Source organism: Falco peregrinus, chromosome 10 (assembly GCF_023634155.1).
Source record: "Falco peregrinus isolate bFalPer1 chromosome 10, bFalPer1.pri, whole genome shotgun sequence".
Lineage (NCBI taxonomy): Eukaryota > Metazoa > Chordata > Aves > Falconiformes > Falconidae > Falco > Falco peregrinus.
The window spans coordinates 28,479,191-28,505,059 of record NC_073730.1 but is presented as its reverse complement, the minus strand read 5'-3'; the positions used below and the strand labels follow the sequence as shown (position 1 = coordinate 28,505,059).

At 40.2% G+C, this 25,869-nt stretch overlaps 2 protein-coding genes across 5 annotated transcripts in view; one reads left to right on the top strand and one right to left on the bottom strand.

The window, feature by feature from the left end:
- The window catches only part of TUT4 (terminal uridylyl transferase 4), a 50,049-nt gene extending 28,626 nt beyond the window's left edge, over positions 1-21,423 (top strand). For 2 of the 4 annotated variants that reach the window (XM_055814843.1, XM_055814844.1), the window contains exons 15-30: positions 133-219; positions 4,491-4,594; positions 4,975-5,032; positions 5,127-5,230; positions 5,906-5,995; positions 7,910-8,023; positions 9,129-9,206; positions 9,603-9,780; positions 10,141-10,188; positions 10,286-10,368; positions 10,921-11,036; positions 12,710-12,870; positions 13,720-13,817; positions 16,429-16,954; positions 19,494-19,667; positions 20,707-21,423. In XM_055814843.1, coding sequence (XP_055670818.1) covers positions 133-219; positions 4,491-4,594; positions 4,975-5,032; positions 5,127-5,230; positions 5,906-5,995; positions 7,910-8,023; positions 9,129-9,206; positions 9,603-9,780; positions 10,141-10,188; positions 10,286-10,368; positions 10,921-11,036; positions 12,710-12,870; positions 13,720-13,817; positions 16,429-16,954; positions 19,494-19,667; positions 20,707-20,798 — 2,111 coding nt within the window. In that variant the 3' untranslated portion in view covers positions 20,799-21,423. Of the gene's footprint in view, positions 1-132; positions 220-4,490; positions 4,595-4,974; positions 5,033-5,126; positions 5,231-5,905; positions 5,996-7,909; positions 8,024-9,128; positions 9,207-9,602; positions 9,781-10,140; positions 10,189-10,285; positions 10,369-10,920; positions 11,037-12,709; positions 12,871-13,719; positions 13,818-16,428; positions 16,955-19,493; positions 19,881-20,706 lie in introns of those variants that run through there. The other 2 variants (XM_055814846.1, XM_055814845.1) reach the window with 2 other exon arrangements.
- A 141-nt stretch (positions 21,424-21,564) lies between these two features.
- PRPF38A (pre-mRNA processing factor 38A) lies at positions 21,565-25,834 on the bottom strand. The gene is made up of 10 exons (XM_055814848.1): positions 25,651-25,834; positions 25,408-25,567; positions 24,745-24,866; positions 24,157-24,242; positions 23,878-23,988; positions 23,190-23,302; positions 22,729-22,755; positions 22,552-22,649; positions 22,156-22,204; positions 21,565-21,900 (listed from the first exon to the last, which is right to left on the bottom strand). Exons 1-10 carry the CDS (start codon positions 25,778-25,780, stop codon positions 21,858-21,860), a joined length of 939 nt encoding a protein of 312 aa, XP_055670823.1. The 5' UTR covers positions 25,781-25,834; the 3' UTR covers positions 21,565-21,857.
- Positions 25,835-25,869: the final 35 nt, after the last annotated feature.

The following is a 25,869-nucleotide window of genomic DNA, read 5'->3' as shown; positions in this document are numbered from 1 at the left end:
GGAAAAACACATATTCAAGGGAAGTAAATGTAACAAAATAAGGAAAAAGGTATCCAATACTTTTAATTAGCTGAAAAATATTTTGACGTAGCTGAATGTCACATCTGACTGTGTTTTAACTTTTTACTTTAGATGAGTTATCTCCTCCTTTATCTGAGCAACAAAACAGAGAACAAATTCTGGCAAGTTTGGAAAGATTTATTCGAAAAGAGTATAATGGTATGTAACAGTAGGTAGTGATTCTTCATAATGTTTTCTTCATTCATGTTGTCCAGAGCACGAAGATGTAATTTGTCTCATTTTGCTCATTTTCCTTGCTTAAAGCAGTGTCATCTCTTTTTCCTTCTGTATTTAAAGCTATCTTGCAGAACTTCTAAAGTGAACATCCCTCAGTGCTGTTCCATGGAAATGTCCTTAGAAATTCCTTCTTAGAGTGGAGGAAGAGCTGCAAGAGTAATAATACAGATACAGGACTATTGCAGTCAGGACAAAAAGAAAGTTTTAATAGGCCCTGGCCAGGAAGTCTATCTAGTTGTGGGCCAAGTAATTTTGTTGCCTAGTAAGCAGTCTTTTAAGTAGCTTAGAAATTTTAATGAGTTTATCTTCACATGCCTTTTATAAAATAGACAAAAATACCTTACTGCAGTGATGGAAGTCAAGGCACAGAGATGCAAAGTGATTTTTTTGCTGGTGTTGTAAAACAGTGCTAGAGCCAGGTACCAAACCCAGGTCTCCTGAATTCCAGTCCATTGCTTTACACAGAAGGCCATCCGTTCTGCTGTAGCTGGCCTGTGATCAAGGAACTGTGAATTGCACTTGCTGCACTCTCCAGTTACTGGCAGCAGCTGTGCATTTAGACCTGTTACAGAACTTTGAAACACTGAAGATTTCTGACTATTAAAGGTTAGGAAAAATCTGTGAATATGTGTTACATACATTTTCGTGGCATTGATTTCAGTTGAACAGATAAATCTATTCTTTTCAATTAGGGAAAAGTTTCTTCCTCTCAGTTATATAATTTTGCTTTGCTTTACAAGAATGAAAATAGATTCCATTACTGCCTTTCAAACAAAAATATAAACAAAACATTTGGGAAAGAATGTTCCATAAAGTATATTAATCTTACTGCTTGTATCTTCTTGAACAGTATGTTATGGTTACAGAAACCTACTGATTGACCAAATTTACCTAGTCACTGGAAAAATATGCAACCTAGATAAAGTATGAGTGAAACCAAGAAATATTGCTTAGACTACATTAAGAGTAGCTCTGTCTTACCTGTGGAGTAAAGCTACTGGTGACTGGGTTTGCACATTATTTATAAAATCATAGAATCATTTAGGTTGGAAAAGACCTTTGAGGTCATCAAGTCCAACTGTTAAAACAGGACTGCCAAGTCCAACACTGAACCATGTTGCTAAGCTCTGCGAATATGTGTTTTTTAAACACTTCTGGGGATGGTGACTCAACCACTTCCATGGGCACCCTGTTCCAATTCTTGACCACCCTTTCTGTGAAGAAGTTTTTCCTAATATCCAGTCTAAACTTCCCCTGGCGTATCTTGAGGCCATTTCCTCTTGCCCTGTCATTAGTTATCTGGGAGAAGACACCAACCCCCACCTGCCTACAGCCTCCTGTCAGGCAGCTGTAGAGAGCAGTAAGGTCCTTCCAAGCCTCCTTTTCTCCAGACTAAACACCTCCAGTTCCCTCAGCTGCTCCTTGTAAGACTTTTTCTCTAGACCCTTCACCAGCTGTTGCCCTTCTCTGGACACGCTCCTGCACCTCAGTGTCCCTCTTGTAAGTGAGGGGCCCAAAATCAAACACAGTATTCAAGGTGCAGCCTCACCAGTGCTGAGTACAGGGGTACGTATGATCACTGCCCTGCTCCTGCTGGCCACACAACATGTTTTGGATACAAGCCAGGATGCCATTGGCCTTCTTGGCCACCTGGGCACACTGCTGGCTCACGTTCAGCCAGCTGTTGATTGGCACCCCCAGGCCCTTTCCCACCAGGCAGTTTCCCAGCTGCTCTGCCCCGAGCCTGTAGCACTGTGTGGGGCTGGTGTGACCCCAGTGCAGGACCCAGCACTTCTTGAACCTCATACAGCTGGCCTTGGCCCATCAATCCAGCCTGCCCAGATCCCTCTGCAGAGCCTTCCTGCCCTCAAGTGGATCAACACTCCCCCCCAGCTGGGTGTTGTCTGCAAACTGACTGAGGGGACATTTGATCCCCTTGTCCCAATCGTCTGTAAAGATACTAAACAGAACTGTCTCCGATATTGAGCCTTGGGGAACACCACTTATCACAGGCCAGCAGCTGGATGTAACTCCACCTACTACCACTCTTAGGGCTCGGCCGTCTGGCCAGCTTTTAACCCAGCATAGCATACACCCGTCCCAAGCCATGAGCTGCCAGTTTCTCCAGGAGAATGCTGTGGGAGGCAGTGTCAAAAGCTTTACTGAGGTCCAGGCAGACAACATCCACAGCCTTTCCCTCATCCACTAGGTGGGTCACCTTGTCATAGAAGGATATCACGCTGGCCAAGCAGGACCCGCCTTTCATAAACCCATGCAGGCTGGGCCTGATGCCCTGATTGTCCTGCATGTGCCACCTGATTGCACTCAGGCGGTCTGCTCCACAACCTTCCCCAGCACCGAGGTCAGGCTGACAGGCCTGTAGTTCCCCGGATTCTCCTTCCTGCCTTTCTTGTAGGTGGGTGTCACATGGGCTTACCTCCAGTCTTCTGGGACCTCTCCAGTTTTCCTGGACTGTTGATTAGTGATGGAAAGTGGCTTGATGAGTAATTCTGCCAGCTCCCTCGATTGGATCCCATCCAGTCCCATAGACTTGTGCACATCTGGGTGGAGCAGCAGGTCACTAACCATTTCTTCCTGGACTGTGGGGACTTCATTCTGCTCCTCATCCTGTCCTCCAGCTCAGGGGGCTGAGTACCCTGAAGGTAACTGGTCTTGCTATTAAAGACTGAGGCAAAGGTGGCATTAAGTACCTCAGCCTTTTCATCATCCCCGCCACATCTGATAAAGGATGAAGATTATCCTTGGCTCTCCTTCTGTTTCTAATATATTTGTAAAAATATTTTTTGTTATCTTTTACAGCAGCAGCCAGCCTGCATTCTAGCTGGGCTTTTGCCTCTCTAACCTTCGCCCTGCATAACCTCACAACACCCTTAAAGTCCTCCAGAGTTGCTTCCCTCTTCTTCCAGAGGTTGTAAACTCTCCTTTTTTCCCTGAGCTCCAGCCAAAGCTCTCTCTTCAGCCAGGCTGGTCTTCTCCCCTGCTGGCTTGTCTTTTGGCACATGGGGACAGCCTGCTTCTGTGCCTTTAAGGCTATTTCAAGAAAGTAGCCTTTCAGCCTTCCTGGACCCCTTAGCCCTTCAGAACTATCTTCCACAGGACTCTGTCAGCCAAGCTTTTAAACAGGCCAAAGTTGGCCCTCAAGGAGTCCAAGGCAGTGGTTCTGCTGACCCCCTCCTTATTTCTCTGAGAATCGAAAGCTGTCATCTCATGATCGCAATGCCCAAGATGTCCTCCGACCACCACATCACCCACCAGTCCTTCCCTGTTTGTAAACAGCAGGTCCATCGGGCATCTGCCCTGGTTGGCTTACTGACCAGCTGTGAAAGGAAATTCTCTTCCACACACTCCAGGAACCTCCTAGACTGTTTCCTATGCTCTGTGTAGTATTTCCAGCAGACATCTGCTAGGTTGAAGTCCCCCATGAGAACAAGGGCTAGCAATCTTGAGACTCCTCCCAGTTGCTTGTAGAATATTTCATCTGTCTCTTCATCCTGGTTGGGTGGTTTGTAACAGACTCCCACCAGGATATCTGCCGTGTTGGCCCTCCCACTGATTCTTACCCATAAACACTCAACACTACTGTCGCCATCATTCAGGTCTAGGCAGTCGAAGCACTCCCTGACATACAGAGCTACTACCCCGCTGTGTCTCCTTCCTTGCCTGTCCCTTCTGCAGTGTTTGTAACCCTCCGTTGCAGTACTCCAGTCATGTGAGTTATCCCACCATGTTTCTGTGGTGGTGATTATGTCATGATCTTCCCGCTGCATGACGGCTTCCAGCTCCTCCTGTTTGTTGGCCATGCTTTGGGCATTGGCATCGAAGTACTTCAGCTGTGCTAATTTAGATTTAATTAAAACAGGAAAGTGCAGTTGCATACCACAAAATATCGTGCCACGTTTAGAGATGCCATTTAATGGTTATAGTAACTCTGTAGCATACCTCGCTCATAAAAAGTGTATGGGTCTTATTTTCTATAAATAATTTTTAAAGTATTAATGTTCCTCTCTTATCAAAGGTGAAGTCTTAGAGGTGACGTTGTAAGCTCTGTCTTAAAGCTCATTTTTTATGGGCATCTGCACATCTCAGTTAAGCAGTATTCCATAGTAAGCACTTAACCATTCAACTGTAAAAGAATTTATCTTTTTTTTTTTTTTATCTACTCTTTTGATCAGACAAAGCCAGGCTTTGCTTGTTTGGCTCTTCAAAGAATGGATTTGGATTTCGGGACAGTGATCTAGATATCTGCATGACATTGGAAGGTCATGAAAATGCAGAGGTAAGAGTTTTAAAATTGATAAAATTTACTATTTTAAATTCAAGAGTTCTTTAAGTTTTTTTAAATTCAGTTAAGATTTCTGTATACAGAAAAGGCAGGATTTTGCTAGTAGCATGTTGGCTTGTTGCACCCTGTACAATTGAAGCAAGATGTAGCCTATGTTTTACTTTTAATGCTCTATAGACACACATTTAGTGTACTGTAGATGTCCAGATAGAGAATAGGAGTCACCAGTTTACCTAAATTCATGTGCTGGCTTATTGCTTACTTCTTTTTGTACATAGGGTTTTCCTCTATGAAATAAATGTTTGATAGTAAATGTGCTTGTTGGGATAGGATCATGTTTTAACATCTGAAGCTGTGATATTTGTTTTTCCTAGAAACTAAACTGTAAAGAAATAATAGAAGGTTTGGCAAAAGTTCTTAAGAAGCATCCAGGTAGGTGTTTTAAAGTATTATTTGTTTTGTATTTACATTTACTATATATGTAGTTAATGGAAATGTTTTATGTACTAAAGTGTTGCTTCCCCAGGTTTGAGAAACATCTTGCCTATAACAACAGCCAAAGTGCCTATAGTAAAATTTGAACACAGACGAAGTGGCTTAGAAGGAGATATCAGTTTATACAATACGCTGGTGAGCATCTGTTTGTGTTTGGTTTTGTGTTTAAAGAAAGCTTTTTGATTGATTGTAACTCATCCAAATAATCATTTGAGGGAGTAATTTTGAAACCAGAATTAAAATGCTTTTATGTGCTTGGGGATTTTCCCCCCCCTACATTATTTAAATTCAGTGGCTCGCACCCTCAGCCCAACCTAAGTAACTGTATAACCTGATGGCAGAGCAGCATCGTGGCACACAAAGCATTTTTGTGAATGCTTCTGAAAAGCTGTTTGTGCCAGATTCGCCATGGCCTTTCTGCCGTCATGAATAATACATCTCATCCCAGCTTACATCTAGCACAATGAAATTGTGTTGTTTCTTATGTAATGGGCTCACATTCACCTGTGAAGAAGATGCAATTTGTAGAATGTGTTCCAGTGTGTGTCATCTTACGGACTTGCTTTTTTGTTGGTGTTTTCCAAGGTTCTTACTGTTGTTACTGCATTAATACTGTCCTGATTACACCTTTCAGTTATGCTTGTGCAGGAAACATTGGATGAATTTCACAGGATATTGTTGTGATTTTTTGCCCTCCAAATGTATTATGCATCTCATGTGCTTGAATTGCAGACTATATTGTAATTAACCAGAAATTACCATGAAACACCTGTTTGATTTTCCTTTTTTTCTTCCTCTCCCTTTTCCCAGGCACAGCATAACACCAGAATGCTGGCTACATATGCAGCTATTGATCCTAGAGTGCAATATCTGGGCTATACAATGAAAGTTTTTGCAAAGGTAATATAAAAAGAAGGTACTTAAAATGGTTGGACTTGATGATCTTAAAGGTTTTTTCCAACCTAAATGATTCTATGATTCATACATGATGAGGTATACATGAGAAATACAATACAGTGTTTTCTCATACAGTCACTGAGTTCACCTTTTGCTAATACCAACTGAAAAGGAGACAGTAGAATGCTGTTAATACGAAGAGCGCTTTCTTAAGCTGACTATGCTCCATCTGATTGTGTCAGAATCAAGTTCTTTTGTCCTGGTATCTTCTGCCATCTGTTGAAAAATTTCAATTTAAGAGAAAGCTGATGAAAGGGAAACTCATTTTTTTCAGTTTCCAGCTAGCTGTGATGCAAAAATAAACCCCAGAAAAGCAAAACTGGAAAAAATGGTAACTGTAAGTTGTAAGGCTTGTGGCTATGCATGGAATTTCCAAGTTGCCATAGCTATGACCAGCCCAGAGATTACTGCAGCTTTCTTCTGGCCTACTTGTCTTGTTTTACTTACTATGAAAGTCAGGAGTAGGTACGGGTTGATGAATGAATGAATGCCTATGTCTCTATTGATTCGCCTAGGACATACACTTGACTTTAAGAGTTTGGGAATACCAAACGCCAAATCTCCTTTTTTTTTTTTTTTTTTTTTTTTTCTCCTTATGATATTCTAACAAAGTGCTAGACTATACAGCCTTTGATACATGGTGTGTCTTTTTATTCAAGCTGCACTATTAAATACACTCCCCAAACACATCCAAAGAAAGCTTAGTGAAACAAGGAAATAAAAAATGGGTTATGTATGGAGAGTGTGTCATGCTGTGAGGTGTTAATGTAATAAAATGCATCAAGATGAATAAAATGGAATGTACTTACTCATACCATTACAGACTAGTAATAATTCTCTTTTGGTGTGGTCACAGCAGTGCAGAATATTGCCATGTCTCTATGTCCAGATTAAAACTGCCTTGTGTAGATAATGATGAAACGTATTTTTTGTAGTATTGCATACTGTTGTATACATTCTAAAAGTCTTACGGTAAAGACCAACTTTCCAAATTGTGGGATGTACTTTTGAATGTGTATGTATGGAGGTGACTTCATAGCTATGCAGGTACACTGTGTTTAAGCAAAATCCTTCCTCCCCTGTTTGCATTGGCTAAAAAACCAGGAACAGCTGTCACTGCTTCTGCTAATGTGAAAGTAATTTGTGAATCTGTGTTTTTTCCAGACCTAGGAGGTTAAAAATGTGTTGTTTGTTATGACACATGCTTGAAGCAAAGGGTAGCTTAGAAGCAGGTGCTGTAGAAAGGTTACACTGTAATAAGATTTTTTCAACTATAATAAGGAAATAACTGATTGTTTTACGCTGTGTTGTGCAGGCTGGATCATGGTTTAATTAGGTATGTGTATGTATGCTAACAAAATGCCAGCTATTGCCTAAGTTGCCAGTTCCACAACATGGAAATCCTTGCCTATTAATTAATTATTAAAAAAAGGGAGGGAAAGTGAAACAATAAGGAGTCATAGAATTAGATCTAGTAGCATGAGTTTAGGAAAATTAGATTTTACAGTATTGAAACATGGACATCGGATGTGGAGGTTTGTTGGGGTTTCTGTTTTGGAGGTTGATTTTGTTGGGTTTTTTTCAATTTGGCACATCATAAACTTAAAAAAAAAATTTTTTGGCTGTAAGAAGCTTTTCTGTTTTTATGTTAGTCAAATTATGCTGTGGGTTTGCCAGATGGCACTTGACTCTAGGGACATTTATTTTTCAGGCTTCATGAAACAATTTTTAGTTATGAGATGAATGTATTTTCTGTTACTTACTGGTGGGATTTCTGCTCACTCTCTTGACATAGTTGTTGGTCTTGAATAATAAAATGTAAATTCAGTGTTTTGTTTAAAATGTGGTTTTTTTCAGCGCTGCGATATTGGTGATGCATCCCGTGGTAGTCTGTCTTCGTATGCCTATATTCTTATGGTTTTGTACTTTCTACAGCAGAGAAATCCACCAGTTATTCCAGTTCTTCAAGAGGTAGGTTTTCAGAAGAAGAGGCTATGAAAATAGGTGCAGTGTTTCTTCAAACTGAATATGAGAAGTCTGGGCTTTTAGGATCAGGGGGATGGATGAAATAGGACCTTCTGCATTAGCAGGTTCCTAACTCCTACTTGGCTTTAGTGGGTAAAACTTAAAAATCACAACAAAATCAGGAATCTGTTGAACCTAAGTTCTGCTGTTACATTTACTTTGGGATTTTGGTCTTATGATGATGCTTATATGCTAAACAGGATAGAAAGAAAATTGACAGGTGGTATGGAGAGAAGGGAATTGTAATTATGAGAGTGTGCCAGATGCTCTTGAGATGTGAGTCCAGCTCTTCCATCAGTTATTGTCAGAAGCATTATTTATTGCTTAACACCATAGCTATAAGAGAAAAAGTTGATTTTATGATTTGATGAGGGGGAAGAAAAGATAACTAATGCTTTGGTGCAACTTTAAAGGTACTTTACATGAGCCAGGAATCTTTATTAAAAAAATAACATTCTGTTTCTCCATTGCATGGGTAGGGAGAATATTATTAGTCGGCTACCTCCCTCTTCCTGGATACACTCTGGGGCTCCCAAGCACTTCTGAAATTACCCCTTCCTGACTTCCTTCTTGTCTGCATGCAAGAAGAAAATTGGCTTAAGCACTGCAGTTGAGATTCAGATTTTGTTGCTGATACTTTAGTAGTGGTTGGGGGTTGTTATTTTATTGCTACCCTGAGAGTGCATTTAAATAACAGTGGAATTTCCCCTTGGCTTTGCTAAAGTCAGAATGTAATAGGAGTCATACAAAGTCTCCTTAGAGATTTTGTGGGCAGAAGGGAAGTTGGAATCTTGATGAGGTAATTCAGTCGTGTTTTCTTAGTTGCAAAGAACAAGTAAAAATATTTTATCCAAGTAATTTGAGAGAGGTATAGTAATAATACAAAAAGACTTTGAAACTTTTTACCAATGGGACAGGCTGCCTGTATAAGAAGTAATTGTTAAAATTAACAGATTTATATTGTTGTATTATTTCTTACCAGCAGAACTGCAAGTTTTTTTATGATGACTTTGAATTAGAGTGGTAACTGTGTCCTTCTCTGTGTCGGCAGATATTTGATGGAAAACAGATACCACAAAGAATGGTGGATGGATGGAATGCTTTTTTCTTTGATGATATGGAAGAACTGGTAATATTCTTATTCCAGAAGAGTCATTAAAACTTAAAGCTTGTTCTTATGGGAAAGTAACACAGTGCTAGCAGTGCAACATACAGAACAGTAGTTAAACTTCCAAGTCCGTATTGTTATAACTTCCCAAATGAGTCATGTTTTGCTGAAATCAGTGTCTGCTTTTTCTTGGTACATTTAAAATAATTTCTAAATAACATAAATAACGAAAAATACTTTTACTCTTGATAACAGTCTAGGATTTGAGGGTAGTGTTAACTGTGGTGGTTTAATCTTACTTTAACCAAGTGAAAACTGTTCATGGTAGACAAACTCATAGTTAGAGAGGTAGTTCAGGAAGAGGAGGAATGCTTCAGTAACTGTAGCTGAAGAAATTGTGTCTTCTATGGCATGCAGAAGAAGCGTCTGCCTTCTCTTGGAAAGAACACTGAATCACTTGGAGAACTCTGGCTAGGGTTGCTGCGATTCTACACTGAAGAATTTGATTTCAAGGAATATGTGATCAGCATTCGGCAGAAGAAGCTGTTAACTACATTTGAGAAACAGTGGACATCCAAATGTATTGCCATTGAAGGTACTTGTCTGCTTAATTTTTATTCTGTTAAGGAGGGAGTGATGAATGCTGTTGTTTGAGGATCTCTTCTTATTGCACAGTACCTTTATGTGAGGAAACTACCATCAATGTTTAAAAAAAGCATTGTTTGCAAGTCCTACAGCTTACAAAATGAGATTAGACTTGTAACTTTTAGTATACGTCAATAAATTGCTTTTACTTTATTATGGTTAGTCTCATATTTTTAGAACACTCAGCATTGCTTTGCTCTCACCTGCTTTGTGAGTGCATTTAAAATGGAATTCTCTGTGTTGAAATATTTTTTTTGTTGCAACACATTTTTTCCAGCTCTTGATTGGTTTTTCTCCCTTCTTTATACAGATCCTTTTGACTTGAATCATAATCTCGGTGCTGGAGTCTCTAGGAAAAGTAAGCTATTAATGTCTACTAATGATTAATGTTCAGTAATTCCTAGTGTTGTGCCTTTACTGTTTTTTTCTCCAATAACTTTTTCTTTCTTCAATAGTGACCAATTTCATAATGAAGGCATTTATCAATGGGAGAAAATTATTTGGTACCCCGTTCTACCCAACTGTTGGAAGAGAAGCTGTAAGTTTTCATAGTTTTTACTGTGCTTTTTACTTTTCATCCACTGAACGGGTGCATCCAAAGCAAGTCTCATGTATGTGTATGTGTATATATATATATATAAAATACCATATATTTATCGATTTGGTATGCACAATATATGTAATTACAGATCGCCTGCATAAAATGGGCGATATAATCATGTCATTTGGGAAGGGACATAGACTGCTTCAGAAAGGATACAAGCAGTGACTCAGATACTAAAATAGATCATATTCAAAAAATTGCTGTCTGAAGAAGCCTTTGGGGAAGGAGAAGGTAGGTAGCAGGCTGGAGTCTGGATAGCTGTTCTGCAAACTTAGCCTCTGGCCCTAAGTCTAAAGGGGTCTTAAGCCCAAACTGATTCGCATCTCTGAAAAAGCTGCCATTATCTAGGGGAGGAAAAGGACTAGGTATAATGAAGTAGTAAAATTTAGGGAAAAATAGGAGATGAAAGCTGTCCATTTTGCTTTCATTTCTCAGTCTTGTAAGTGAATGGTTTATGTAATATATCTGTCTGATGTGTTTTGATAGGAATACTTTTTTGACTCAAAAGTGCTGACTGATGGGGAATTGGCACCCAATGACAGATGTTGTCGTGTCTGTGGAAAAATTGGTCACTACATGAAAGACTGTCCAAAGAGGAGGAGGTAAGTGATATACAAAGCTAATGTAAAATCTCTGAGATGAAATCAAGAGAGATTTGATATTTGAAATTTTAATGGAAAAGAAGAATACACTAAATTGCAGACAAAAATCAAAGCCTCATATCTGATCCTCAACTTCCCATCCTGTTTTTGCTTAGGACTATTTATGATCATCTCTTTAAATCTTAGAATGTTTATGCAAGCACACACAGAGTAAAGTCAACGTATATAATATGTTAGCTTTATGATCTATCTGTAGTTACAGCTTACCTTAAAATTTAGATTACTAAATTATCTCTTTGTAGTGTAAACATTCATATTGGAGACTATATTGTCTGGCTTCACAATTTGTAATGTGTGAAAATATATTTGCCATAGTGATCATGTTTGGAAAACAGTGCTGAATTTGAGCTGTACTATAGATCTGATAACATACCTCTGCAAGGCAGGTAAAAGTTCATTTATTAAAATCTAGGAGTAGTTAAAATTACGTAGTTAAGGTGCATTTCTGTAACATCATACTAGTGTCAGTCACTTAGTGATCTTGCACTTGTACGTTAAGTGCACTTACAAGTTTTGCATCCAGTGCTCCTGCAGAAGGAGTCCCTAGTACATGCAGATCAGTGTCTCCAAAGAGAGTTCAGCAGGAATTGACAGAGAATGTGCACTCCTTGCTTTTTTACATCTTTGGATTTTTAATGACCCATTCAGTGTAGGTTGTCTAGCTCCTCCTAAAACCTGTTGAAGCCCTTAGAATGCAGATTAAAGTCTGGGCTTTTTCATTTACTTCTTATGGTCAGTTTGTGTGCACCTTAATTCTTCAAAAGATTCTTGGTTTCTTCCTGCTACAAAGTCCTTGTTTACAGCCGTTTGTTCAGTCAGCAGAGTTCAAGATACATGAAACGGGACTGGAACCCTAAGGTCACAGGTTGACGGTTTCTTTCAGCCACTCCTTTAACTACTGTGCACAAGCACTAGCACATTGAATTCCATCACCTCTTTCCCTACATACACCTCAGGAAAAGAAGTTGTGATCTGCTCTTCACACAAACTGCTACTACAGCCAGGGAGAATCTCTGTTAAATTGTATATGCAACTCACACGATAGTATTAATACTCAACAATCCTACAGATATCATGAGGAAAAAGACCTTTACTTCTTGTGATGGTTCCTGATCACTAGTTCTTCTCCTCCTTGTTGTACCTAGTGCTGAGTGTTTGGAAGAGCCCCAGTGTTCTCTTTCACATCTGGCCTAGGCTCAGGATGCTAATATAGAGAAATATGACATCTGCAGTCAGGGGGAGGTTATATCTACAAGATACAGCTAATGTATTTTGTGTATATTCTGACTCAGTGGGATTGTTGCATAGAACTACCTCCAAACTAACTGGCAGTTTCCTAACCCTACTTAACTGTAGCTATAGTTCTGTGCAATACAGTCAGATAGCTTCTGGATAATTCTGGGGAGCTTTTAAGTTCATTAACTAAGTTTATGCCAACAGGTTGTTAACTGGCCCAGATTCTGAAAGTGTTTTTCTGGGATTGCTCAGATATTTGTATTCTGGTACAGGTGTTGCTTATGTAACCATTTCCTTTGAACATACCAGTATAACAACTCTACAGAGTTTATATTTTATGTGGTTTTGTGATACTGCTAACAAAAACTATTACTCAGATTGAAGAAGAAGGAGAATGAGAAAGATGATGAAAAAGAAGTGAAAGAAGATGATAGAGAAACAAGAGAGAAAAGGTGTTTCATCTGTGGGGATGTGGGTCATGTTAGAAGAGATTGTCCTGAATTCAAACAAACCCGTCAGAGAAATAATAGCGTGCCAGGTAAGTTAGTTTATGTGGTGTTAATATAATGTGAGAGTTCTGAGATCCCTATACAGACCTGGTAATTACCTTAAAAAATTACTGCAACTGATAATTTTAGTTATTGCAAATACAGATTTTAGTCTAAATGTTGCTTTTCTTCAAGGGGAGTAATGCCTCCTGAAGTATGGTCTTTGCATGGGTGGTAAAAATGTACTCAGGAGTAAGTATAGTGTACTTCAGGGTATTGCATTATTTGTCTTCCACTCACAATGGTTGCATTTAGGAGTAGTAATAATAGTAATAATTTAATGCATTTCCTTTTCCAAATGTTTCTCAAATGTTAGCTAACCCTCCATCATCTGTGAGAGGTACGTAAATGTAATTTCACCAAAAATCAGGGGTATTAAAGTAATAGTTCCAAAAGGATACAGATGCATTAGGAAGCTAGATCTAGCTTTCAAATTACTGTTAGTAAAACAAGTAGAGAAAGCAATCATAAATGAACTCAAGATGCTTGAGATGATCAAGACCTTGATGCTTTTCTGTATTCTCATAGCCCTTGCTCACTCTCCTGCCCCGTCTCCCACTTCCTTTGCCTAAAAGTTTCTGCTGTTGCTATTGCTATTTAAAATCCCAATGCTTACACATTCCATGCAATAGGGTGGAATCTTAAAGTAGCTGTCCCACCTGGTAGCAAAGTGAGTTTTGTAGCAAAGGGCTTTCCACTTAAAGGAGAGGAGAGGTTAAAGTGATTTACCTGCTCTGTGTCACATGAGATTTAAGGTATCTCTGACTCCCAGTTCTGTGTTCATTATGCTGTAATCCATAACCTTGTGTTTTTTATTACCATTTTTGTTCCTTGATTAGGCACCCAGTTGGTCCGAAGCATGGTAAATTCACAGCTAGTGGCTGTGAGTCAGCAACAGGTGGAACGACCCTTGCGCACTAGACAGTCATCAGAATGTGTAAGTTCCAATTAGCTATAGTACTGAAGTAAGCAAGCTGTAGCAAACCAGCTAGGGTTCTGAGCTGGGCCATGTTAGGAACAGGTTTGTGCAGTTTTTTCTCAACTGATTCTGGACTTTATAATGACCAACATTGCACTCTGCCAGTTAATTAAACTTCTATTTATAATGTAGTGTCTCTTGGAGAGCATTTATGGTCTTTCAGTATGGAAACTACATAGCCAAATTTCATATGAGCTAGTGAAGGTGGCTTTTCAGGATTGCAAGCTATCTTTGAAATTTAAGTTAGGATGCCTTTTGAAGTCTTGAACTTAGTTCTTCTGCCAATGTTCTGGAGTTAGTAAGGGAAGTATGGCATAGCTCGTTGTTAACATGGTAGAGACTTAGCTTTGTGACTGTCATCATTCTCTGTGGTTTAAGAGAACTGTCTTTAAGGGGCTGTCATATACAGGCAAGGAGCACGAATGAATCATATTCCAATTCAGATGTGATACACAGGGCAAAAGTTTGCCAGGGCACACTAGAAGCACAAACAGAACAATGGGGAAATTTATGGTAGTTTTCTCTTAGTATTTCTTCAGGTGTCTCCTAGGAAAAATACGTTTAACTTGCTTCTAAGTGGAGATTGGAAGCAGAGAGTATTTGAGCAAATAACAGCTCTTGGCATTTAATGTTTTTGGAGTACAAAATACAGCAGAAACTCAGGAATTTTAAGCTATTAGTCTGAGAAATGTGTGCCTGCTAATGAAGCTGGCAAGTAAACAGGGCTGCTGGTCAGTAATGCTCTTTGTTCATTTCAATTGACTACTTTAGGTACAGAGTATTTCCTATCTGATCAGAGAGGATTTATTGGAATGTTTGCTCCAGTAACAGAGACTTTGTAACATCATTTTTACTATAAAAATACGCTGTTAAGGAGGGACTGATACAGCCCTAATCTAAGTAAAGGGCTGAACTGCCACCATGCTATCACATGACACAAAAGAATCCTTTTAGGAGCCTTGTATTTCTGCTTGGGAAATTGAAGCTGGACATGTGGGTGCACACACAGTCAGGCACACCGTGCGCATGTGACTTACTGCATGTGCACATTCTTCTGTCATCTGGATGTCATGGACTCTGTGTGCGTGTTGCATGGTTGTCGTTTGGCCAGGATTTCTTGGCCGATATGTGCTGTCCATGAGTTGTTTGAAGAGAAGGGAAAGGGGGAATATTAGTAGTGCAAGAGAGAGAGAAAAGGGGAAACCAGGGGTGTGGAAGCAGACCAAGAGGCTGGAGCTTAACATTTCTCCTCTCCTGCTGCTGTCATGTCCAGTGCGTGCTTGTGGTGGTTTAATGTTTGCGGGAAGGCTGTAGCTAGTGCATGTGCTCCATTTTTATAACATTTAAACTGTTAAACTAGTCATTGTCTTTCAAATCCCAGGTTTTACTTTCTCTTCCTGGTTTGATAGAAAGGCACAGGAGGCACTCACACAGGAACAGTTGGAATGGCAGCAGGGAGAAATCCCAGCTTCTGAGCTTCAGCTTTTGCCCAGGCAAAGGCACACAGCATGCTGCTATAAGAAATGCTCTGAAATGCTGGCATGTGGGAGTCTTGCAGACCTCTGGTTACTGAAGAAAAGTGACTGCCAATGTAAACAGACAGGCGAGCAGTCATGGATAGTGACAAGCTGCAGAGACCTTTAACTTCAGTTGTTTGACAGCAGCTGAGGTACCTGGAGCTTAGCGATCTGCTATAGTCTATGGAGGGAGACACGCAGCTCCAAGGGGGAGATTGAGGTAATTATCTCTGGGTTAGGTAGCTGCCTGTCATTCAGATTTCCCTTTGGAGGCACCTATCTTATGCCATCACCTTCTTGTCTCAGTGCTTAAAACCAGATTAGGTTAATGCAGACGTTGGTAATACATTTTGGCAGATGAACTGGGAAACTTTTCCCAGCCACCCACCCCAGTTCTGGAAGTGCTTCTCTGCTTAGTTGCAATATCGAACAGATGAAATAGGTTTATGCCTTTTGCTGTTGCTGGTATAAGGGAAAGCTTTGTAAGAGCTCTGCAAAGGCTGTAATAACTGCTGTTTCTGTGCCTTTAGCCATGGCCTAACGTCAGGATATGGAGGTTGAAACTGGGTTTTTGGACCATCAATTTCTTGTTTAACAGATTAAACAAAAATGAAAGAAATATGTGGAGCTTACTTTGGAATTACTTGAAAAAGTGTCTGTAGTAATAAAACCCACTCAATTTAGATGTAAGATGATTAGTTAATGAGACTCTGTGCTGTAAATAAGTAGGATGGGGAAGACACCTATTAAAAATCAGAATCAGACATGTGAGGAGTCTAATGAAGAGCCTGGGGCTAATGTTTGCTCAGAATGATGTTTCTGATGGTGGGATGTGCCACATGAGCAGACCAGATTATCTGATGGTGAAAATCAGTCAGTCGAACTGCACTAAATTTAAACCAGCAGGAATGTGGGCACAGTATTTGGGGTGTTGCTGGGGAGAGCTTTGCCTTTTCTGTGAATAGTCTAATACAGTGGGTACTTATTAAAGGAAATCACCATTAAATAGCTAGTGAACTAATCAGAAATACATACTTTTTTTTCCCCTCCAGTCTGACTCGCATCAGTCATCTTACTCTCCACAACCTCAGCAATTTACACAGAATTCCTCTCAGCCAGCCTCCATTAACCAGACTCAGCCACAACCAATATCCCAGTCTAAGCACGTTCCGCAACCACAGCAGGGTGCACAGCCACCCCATCAGGTCCAGCTGCCTTTGTTTAACTTTCCCCAATCTCCCCCAGGTCAGTATTCCACCTTGCATAACCTGGGACTACTTCAGATGCACCATCACCACCAAATTCAGCTTCCCAACACTTCTTGGCCTATTCATGGGCCCGTTATTCACTCTGCACCGGGTAACCCTCCTCATTCTACAAATGTTCCATTTTCTATGAGATCTGGCAGCAGCAGCACCACAAATAACCAGAGCAGTGTAAGCTTGAATGATCCCAGTATCATCTTTGCACAGCCTGCTGCCAGGCCCATGGGAATCCCCAGCACTTCTCATGAGGGACACTGGCACAATCCTGTGACTCCAAACTCACTGGTGAACAATGGCACTGTGGGGAATTCAGGTAACTCTTCTCTGTTGTATCAAACCTCTCGCACTTTGTGTACAAGTGTTAAGTGTTACAGGAACAGCTAACTCTTTCAACTTGTTTTATATTAAAAATACGATGCTTAAGAAACTAAGTTGTTATTTTCACTGTCTTTAACATTTTCATAGGAAAATAATCAGGCAAGTTTGATCGTTGTAACTTTTAGGCATTGGTCCTATCTGCCATTAACAGCTGTGCAACATGTGAGAAATCATGCATTCAACTGAGAGATGTTCTGATAATTGCTGGGTCTAAAGCACATTTCTGTGAATATGCTTACAGATACGGTTCCCATTTATGTTGTTACGTAGTTTATTAGATGAATGCTGAGACTAAAACTATGAACTTAAAAACTGGCAGAATTACAGTTGTGCAAGTTGAATATTGCCTCCTTGCATTTAGTGCAATATAACATGATCTTATGCATTCTTTTTTCTTATAGTTTATCCTGCCACATTTAACTTCCATAACCTCGGTATCATTTCCTGAAAATAATTCATACAGATTTTTCCTGTGATGAGTGGGCAACAGTCTTTTGCCTTGTACAAAAGCCAAGTACATTTGTATGTCTGAAGCTGAGAAAAGCAGTATATAGCAATTAAAGCCCATACAGTTTCTGTGTAACAAACTGTGGCAGCACCTAAATTTTAACTGATCTTTAGAACATGATAATGGTCTTAAGATTTATGTAACTCTTCCTATGTTAAAAAAAAAACAAAATCCATCATACAATATACTGATGAAGTTGTTGATCACTAGATGGAAATTTTGAATCTCCTGCACAGTGTTTCTCTGCACTACTAAGGCAGTTGATGGCAACGGTAGATTTTCAGCTGAGTCAGCAGTGTTGGATGAAGTATAATTCACCAATAAGTTTCAGATGTTTGTTGAGATGCTGGAGATGCGTGCTTTTCCTTTCAGAGCTTTGTGGGTAATATATTCTAGAAGATACAGAAACTGCTATCAGTGTGTTTTCTGTGCCTTCAGCGTGCTTTGTCCCTGCCTCTCCATTTCTGATCTTAATTCTCTGTCCAGGCGCAACTGTCCCCTCCTCCATGTCCACCCCAGCTCTGACTTTTTCTCAAGCAGCTCCTTCCAATCCAAGTCTTCTTACCCAGGTAGCTGCCTTCTTTCACCTGAGCTCCCCAAATCCTAGTTTCTCCTCCATTCTCCCTTAAGGAGTCCTGTTTCTCATCATGTAGTCAGTCAGTCCCTGTCTGCAGTCTTTCTCCTCTTGCTCTGTCTCATTTTGCTTGCTTCCACTCTGATTGTGCCTCCATAGAAGGTTTCCCAGTTTTCTTGCACTGTCAGTCGCAGTATTTTTTTTTCTTTCCATTCCTCAACTTCTGTTTCCAATCTCATCACAGTCCTTTTCCTAGTTCCCAGTCCTAGTATTTTTCCTCTTTGTATTTTAATAGTCATTTGAAAGTTTCATTTCTGGCTTAGATGCCTTTAAAGTGGGGTTACTGGGTGGGTGCACAGCAGCTGTCCTGAAGCCTGCTTTCTTACTTGCTTAGGACAGTTTGAGAACAACAAGCTTGTGGAAATGGGCTCACATAGCCTTGACTTGGAAGGAGCGACTTTCTTCTCAGCAGTTGATCAGAAATGGGATCGTTAGAAGTTTTAGACTTTTTTCATGCATACTGTAGAGCCATGCCTCATGTTTTATTCTAGAAAAATTATGGTTCTTTTTAAACGTCTAGCTGTTATTTAATGAAAGTCTCTCTGCAGGGTTTTTTTTTAATGATGAGCCTGAAGGGGAACTGATATACTGAGGATAGTTATTTATTTATTTTTAAATGTACGTTGATCAAGTTTTTAAACTAGCAGGCATTTCTGTGTCTTATAAAATTGGGAGCTACAAACAAAAAGAGGATTAGTAATACAGCATTTGGCATCAACTGTTGTGTCTCCTGCCTCCTTGGATGCTTGATTTCTCATCCTTAATGCTGCAGTAGTCCTGGATTTGTAAATGGAATAGTTTACAATTTGTGTATTTGAGTTCAAAAGTTTTTATTTTCCTCTCTAAAAATCAATTTTAATTTGGTCCAGTGATCTAGATAGCAAGTTTCTTAAGCATACAATTATTAGTGGAATTCCGGTGTACATCTGAGAGTTATTTCGTGCAGTAGGATAATTGCTTTGATGTCACAGCTGTGTCAGTGATAGTGAATATCTGTGTGGGATCGGAGATTAGTAACATTGTTCAGACCTTGTATTTTTCATCATGAGAATGACATAGGAATAGTGAAATTGTAGGTCTTGATTTTAATAACTGATTCATCCTCTGTCTTCCACCCCAAAAAAATCTATTATAGTGAATAATGAAGAATGTAGGTGGTATTTTTTATGTATGTTAAAAAGAAAAAGAAAAAAAAAAAAAAAAAAGTAGCACATCAGACTTAATTGCATTACGTCCCCTGCAAACTGTTATTTAAGATGTAAATTGTATTTGTGACTTACTGTTTAATTATTTCAACTTGCAATGTGCTTTTCCCTTTCAATTGAAAAATAGATCAGGGTTTCCAAGGACAGTTTGGTAAAATGAACCCTTCTTCTGTCCCTTGGGACCATGGGACCCCTACCCATTTTCCTCTCCTCCGAGGAGCGTGGCCTTACAATATGCCTCAGAACTACATGCAGCAGGGAAATGCCAGCTATCCACCGAACAAACCTTTCTACCCTCAAGGTACTAGAACTAGTATATGAATCAACAGCTCATGCAACATGTCTCTTTACTGTCTCAAAGGCTTTAAAAGCCAAGGAATCATGTTTCACTTGCTAGGCTCCCTGGAACCATAATGAATCCAAGAGTCAAATCAACGCTTCGGCTTCCTGTATGGATGGATTAAAATCTTTGGGGGCGGGAAGGGGTTAAATAAAATTCTGAAATCTGAGCCAATTTGCAGTCTGTTGCACTTCTAGCCTCTCTCCTTCACTGCTGCTCTCTCACTGTAAAGCCACCTCTGCTTCAATAGAGGTTAAGATGATTTGCCCATGAGCATGTTAAGAATATAAAGACATTTTTGTCCCAATTAATTTTATTTAGCTTTTGTACCTTGCCTTGTGGGATGACTTAGATAAAATCTTGGAAGACCATAGAGTAATTCAGGTTGGAGGGGTCCTCCGGAGGTGACCTAGCCCAGCCCGTCCACAGCCAAAGCAGCACCAGCTTCCAAAGTTAGATCAGGTTCAGTTATTCAGGGTACTTTGAACGACTGACACTTATCACAGCCCTTTCTGATGCTAGTGAACGGTAAAGGTGTTTCAGCGTCTGGCAGGACTGGAAAAGGCGGGTAGGAAAAAGGCCTTTGGCTCCACTAAGAGAGAAGCTATGCCCAAATTTTACTTGGAGGCTTTGCAATTACCACGTTGCTGGGTCACGCAGTATAAAATGAGATACTGGCCAAATCCTTTTTTTTCCCCACATCTAATCTGTTGGCTGGAGCAAGGTTTCCAAGTGAGACCCATCTTTTAAAATCCTGAAACTATTTTTGTTGAATAACTAAAGTAATGCAACAAAACGACATACTGATGATTCTGAGGGAATTTGGGAGATAGGATTAAAGTAATGCTGTATTGTCCCATTAAATGGGTTAGTCATAGAGATAGCATTTGTCAGTCTAGTAAATGGCTTTATTTCTAAGTAAGATTAATACGTTGAATATAGCCAAGCACTGTTAAATATATTTAATTTGCTGAAGTAATTGTAATCCATTTTCTTTTAGCTGGTCCACTGATGCAGAGTAACCAGCGGTTCTCGCTTCTGTCTCAAGGACACCCACACTTGAATCTGAATTACATTCAACAGAAAAAGTGAAATTTCATGGGATGGGGGGTGGGTGGGGGGAGGGGAGGAAAAAAATTCAGGTTCTGATTTAAAATCTTAATGCAACATGTTTAGATACAAGATTATTTAAGACTGTTTTTAAACTGTATCATTTGTACATAGATATAACTATAGTTTTTACTGGTATCACAGAACTGAGTGATACAAATTTCATCTATTTTATTACCCTATTTTTAAGGGGAATTGTGTTTTGTTTTATCTTGATAAACTGTAAAGAGAGAGAATTTTTAAAATTAAGTTCTTTATTTTCTATTAGCTGTATTCATACTTTGGTTGCTTCAGACTTTATATATATTGTTCTAAAAAAAATAAAATTAGAAGGGGATTTCATGTGTTTAAAATTTGTCACTTCTATTCTTTACAGAACTATGTAGTGCCAAAAAAAAAACTTTTTAAAAGAAAAATAAAACTGCAAAAAAAAGGATGTAAGACTTTTTCCTCTTCCCTATTTGTATGTGTGCTTACATTTGACTGTTATTAGGAAACCAGAATAATAGAAATTGTTTTAGTTGAGCTGTCTTAAAGAAGAGCCAAAAGATTAGCAGCTTTAACAGGTCATACACACTCAGTAGACCTGGTCTGCCCCATGCTGGCGTCATGCATGTGCTGTTAACAGCCAATGTATCTTTCTTGTAAAATACTTGATTTGAGGGAAGAGTGCACCTGCTTTTCTGTTCATGAACTTCGCAAAATAATATGAAAATACTCTATAAAAAATACGAAAGAAACAGCAAGGAGCTTTTAAAGATCAACCCCCCCTTTTTTTTATTGCGTTTCACTAGTTTTTACAGGCCTTGAGAAAAAATTTAAAAACAATCCTCAAATTCTGTCATGAGGATGAGTAACTACTATCCTTACCTTTCTTTTTAATTAAAAAACCACAATAAATCAAACAACAATTGTACAGGAGAAGGATTAAAGAAATGGGCTGCTAAAGCAGCCAGTACATATCCATCTGTCCCATAAAGCAAACAGGACAGTGTTAGACTGCAGTTCAAGGTCCTTAAACTGTGTGGTCGATTTAGTTTGTTATTCATTCCCTCGCCGACTCTTCTTGTGACTTTTCTTAGATCTGAAACAGAAAGTAAGAGGAGCCGTACAACACTACTAGGAATTGTTTTGAAAGACCAAGGTGATTCACAGAAGTACCGTGGTGTTTTCTATGGTCAACTGCGGACAGCATAAGTTGATTACAACACTGAGGGAGGTACTGTACGAAATACTTCATATCCAACATTGTAAGACCTTTGATCCCCAAGATTAAATGGCAAGTAAGAGCTCCCACAGCAGTACTGATACTCTTAAGAAATACTCTTAAGAAATTTACCTTTCAGGTGATTTGGAATGACTTCTATGTCTGTGACTACGATGATGCCCTATGAGATAAAAACCATAAGTTACTTCCATAGACCCTGGAATTCTTTTTTGTTTTGCTAATGCAATCTGCTTCTAGTAACCAAGTGTCCTAGATAATAATGCCAGAACAACGCTAGTTTTAATTAGGCACTCTAATTAACCTCCTGGCAAATACCTGAAAAACATACTAAAGACAATTTTGCATGTATTAAAGGAGTTCTCCAGCTGTGCTTAGTATCGCTATCAGTTTTATGAGCCAGATTAAGCACCTATGCTGCCTTCTTGATACTGTGACACAGATTTTTGTTGGCGTGGATGTTCTGCTGATAAAAACTTGCCAGAGTTAATCTGTAAGTTACAAAAATACCTGGAGATTTAGATCTTGATCTGTGGCGCCTCTCCCTGGATCTGCTCCTGTGTCGTCTTGGGCTTTTGCTGCGATGCCTCTCCCGGCGTGGAGATGGACTGAGAGGAAGGAAGCTTTTAAGACAGCCATACTAAAGATACACGCGTTCTAAGATTAAATGATAGAATAAAAGACTACCTTCTTCTCTTTGGAGAGCGGCTTCGCCTGTAATTGGAGGAGAAAAGAAAAAGTCGTAAAAATCACAAGCAGAACCAGCTGTTTAATTTCCCATATTCTCCAGCACCAGCACCAGGGCTTCTCTCACACTCCCCCATGCCTTCAGTTAGCATGCGCTTGGCCTGCTGCACAAGAGGCAGTACATGCTTCTGGACTGGCTACTAGAGTGAGCAAATAAGGTTAGTGAGGAGTGTTTCCTGACTAATTATCAGTAAAAACTAGTTCAAGCACTACTGAAGGACTAGAGAAACAGGCAGATGGGTTGACTGTGGCTGTGCATCACAACTCCTTACTTCAGAAAGCAGCTAAAGGAATTGGAAGACGTAAAAGATTCTGGCTAAGTCGTCATCTTCACTTCTACACTCGCTGCAGCCATCTGCAGTATGACAGGTAAAAACACTGCTCAAGGAGAGCTATGTCACCTTCTTGGAGACCTGCTTCGGCTCCGCCTGTATCGCACAACTGGAGATCTGCGAGGTTTATCGAGGTCTCTGTAGCCTCTTCTGCGGTGGTCAGGAGATGGTGCTCGTTCCAGCTGGAAACAAGGGTGGAGGGAGAAGGTTCTGTAAGTCAGGTTTCATCAAGGTTTTTATCTATCAGAACAGATTTCTGAACAATTAATATAAATGACAAGAGTCATGCAGTCAAGGTTCCCCATCCTCAAGTATTTCATACTCAGAAGTCAGCGGTACTGCCAAAGCTTGCCAACTGGAGATTACTATGGCCACCTCTCCATACTGTTGATTCTTAGGAAGTACAGCAGAATTTACTCTGATGGTTAACTTAACATTCATCATCACCTTCAGTTCTCTCCGTTACATATGTATGTAAAACCATTTATCTGAAATACGCTTAACACTGAACAGGTCCAGATTTGTGAATTTCAGGAGGCAGAAAAACCTAACAAACACAAACCACTACAGAACTGCTTCAGAATCTAGCAAGTTCTCACAAGCAGCTTATATGAAAATATGTTAAGCGGAGACGTGTAAGAGTTGCAAGCAGCCTCCTGGTGGCTCCCCTCAAGTATTTCTCAAAGGCCATAAAGCATTCTGTGGTGGTGGTTCAGCACCAGCTTTAACTAATCCCTTTCCAAAACAGTTCACCAACCTTTTCATCTTCCTCTTCCTCTTCCTCACTAGATTCTACATCATCCATGTCTTCTTCCAAAGCACTAACACGAGGCTCGAGTTGCTCAGCTTCTTCCAAAACATATCGTTTCTAGGAGAAATTAAGACTCTATCTGATGCAACCCAAGTAAGAACACCTACAGAGGCATCTTGTGTGCCCGAAGGGCCTGTATCATAGCTTTATGCAACAAGCCAGTAGCTGATAAAACTACTGCAGCAGATGCAGTTAAGAATTCCATAACCATCTGCTTTCTCAAACCTGTAATCGAGGCAGAATGATATCGCATACACGTTCCTCATGTAGTAGTTCATCAATAAATTCATCCACGTGCATCAGTTCAAATTCTGGGGAGGGGAAATACCATTTGAAAGACAAAGAAGATTAAAGATAAAACACCACAGACAATTTACATCAAGTGGACTGTAGAAACAACAGTTCCAAAATAATTCTCAAAGATGAGGAAAATCATTAGGCCTGTCTTGCAAAAAGGAAATTATTGCACAGCTAGGATTAGCAGATTCACAGCGCTTAAACCAGCACTCAAGTGGTGTTTCTTTGGTATTTATGGAACTGCATTTCAGTGCCCAACACAAAACACAAGCACCTGGGGTAAGTAAAATCAGCAAGGCAGTTCGCATTTGTACCACTTGGCAAGACCAGCAACAGACTATCCAAAAGATGAATAAGTAAAAGCAAGGTTTCAAGAAGATGGTTATGCCACAATTTTTTAAGCTTTATTGCTAAATAGAGTACTTATGTTTATCTAGCGGGATGGTTTTTTTTTTTAATAAAAGCTCACCTATGTGGTAATAAGAAACCACAACAAGAAAAAGTAAGAGTGCTTACCCCCATTTCTGTTTTGACTTTTTATTTTTCGATAGTCATTGTACAGTGGTTCAAGATACTTGTAGCAGTCAATGGCAGTGCCCGTCAATCTCATGTACAATGCACCAAGCATTCGGACGTACCTGAAAATAAACCTTGTCATGTATCTGAGGTTTTTGTGTACTTAGCAACTGAGATAAAAGAAGAGCTTTTCCCATAAGTTTCTGAGGAAAATCAGTGCATTGAAACAAATAAAATACCCAACTGTTTAGCTTTTCTCCTTCATGTACTCTATGTGTATATGTATATATACACGCACGTAAAAAAATAATAATTATATAGTCAAGTATACATACATAATCTACAGACCGGGTGCATTACCACTCACAAACATGAAAGAAAGACTGAAAGAAAATTAGATTAATATTGCTCCCTTAATGCACCTCGTTCTAAATACTTCAGGCTAAGGTATATTGTTGCAGACAGCGCATGCCACAAAGGCAAGCCACTGCAGCCCAAGTGCCAAGGGGAGTAGGCTTGAAAGGGAAAGATGTGCTTTTTAGCAAGAAGAGTTTATCAGAGCCTACTGGAAGCTAAAACCTGCACTGAAGTCTCCCTGGCTGTTCTGGACAGTTTCGTTAAATACGACAACCAAACAAAGGAAAAATCAAGCTACTAACTTACTTGAAGTCCTCGTTTTTTATGAACTCCACGATGATGTCCTTTTCGGGCTGAATCTGCAGCATCTTCAGCGTCAAGCACAGGAAGGGCGTGGGCTTGATGTTCCCGCCATAGACGCCCCCCACGTACTTCAGCTCCATGGCCTTGTCCACCACCAGCTCGGCTGGGAGAGGGACGGGCCGTCAGCGCGGCTCCCCGCCGGGCCGGGGCCCGGGCCCGCTCCCGCCCCAGCCCGCCCCGCCATACCCGTCAGGCCGAAGCACTCCTCCTTCCAGTACTTGGACTCGTAGATGCGGGTGCGGATGATCTTCTCCACCAGGTACTGCGGGTTGGTGCCGTGGATGCTATGCGCGTCCTTCACCGTCCGGTTCGCCATGGCCGCCGCTACACAGCTCCGCGGCAGGCCGCCCCGCGCCCCGTCTGTGAGGCGCCGCTTCCGCTTCCGGGCCGCGCGCCGCCGGCCGC

What these genes read in the sequence shown, in the direction of transcription:
- PRPF38A (XM_055814848.1), bottom strand. Translation starts at nt 25,780, where the DNA reads ATGGCGAACCGGACGGTGAAGGACGCGCATAGCATCCACGGCACCAAC. An exon ending in AAGTCAAAACAGAAATGGGG is followed by an intron (nt 24,243 to 24,744) that starts GTAAGCACTCTT and finishes TCCCCTCCCCAG; the next exon opens with AATTTGAACTGATGCACGTG. An exon ending in CGCTCTCCAAAGAGAAGAAG is followed by an intron (nt 22,650 to 22,728) that starts GTAGTCTTTTAT and finishes CCTTCCTCTCAG; the next exon opens with TCCATCTCCACGCCGGGAGA.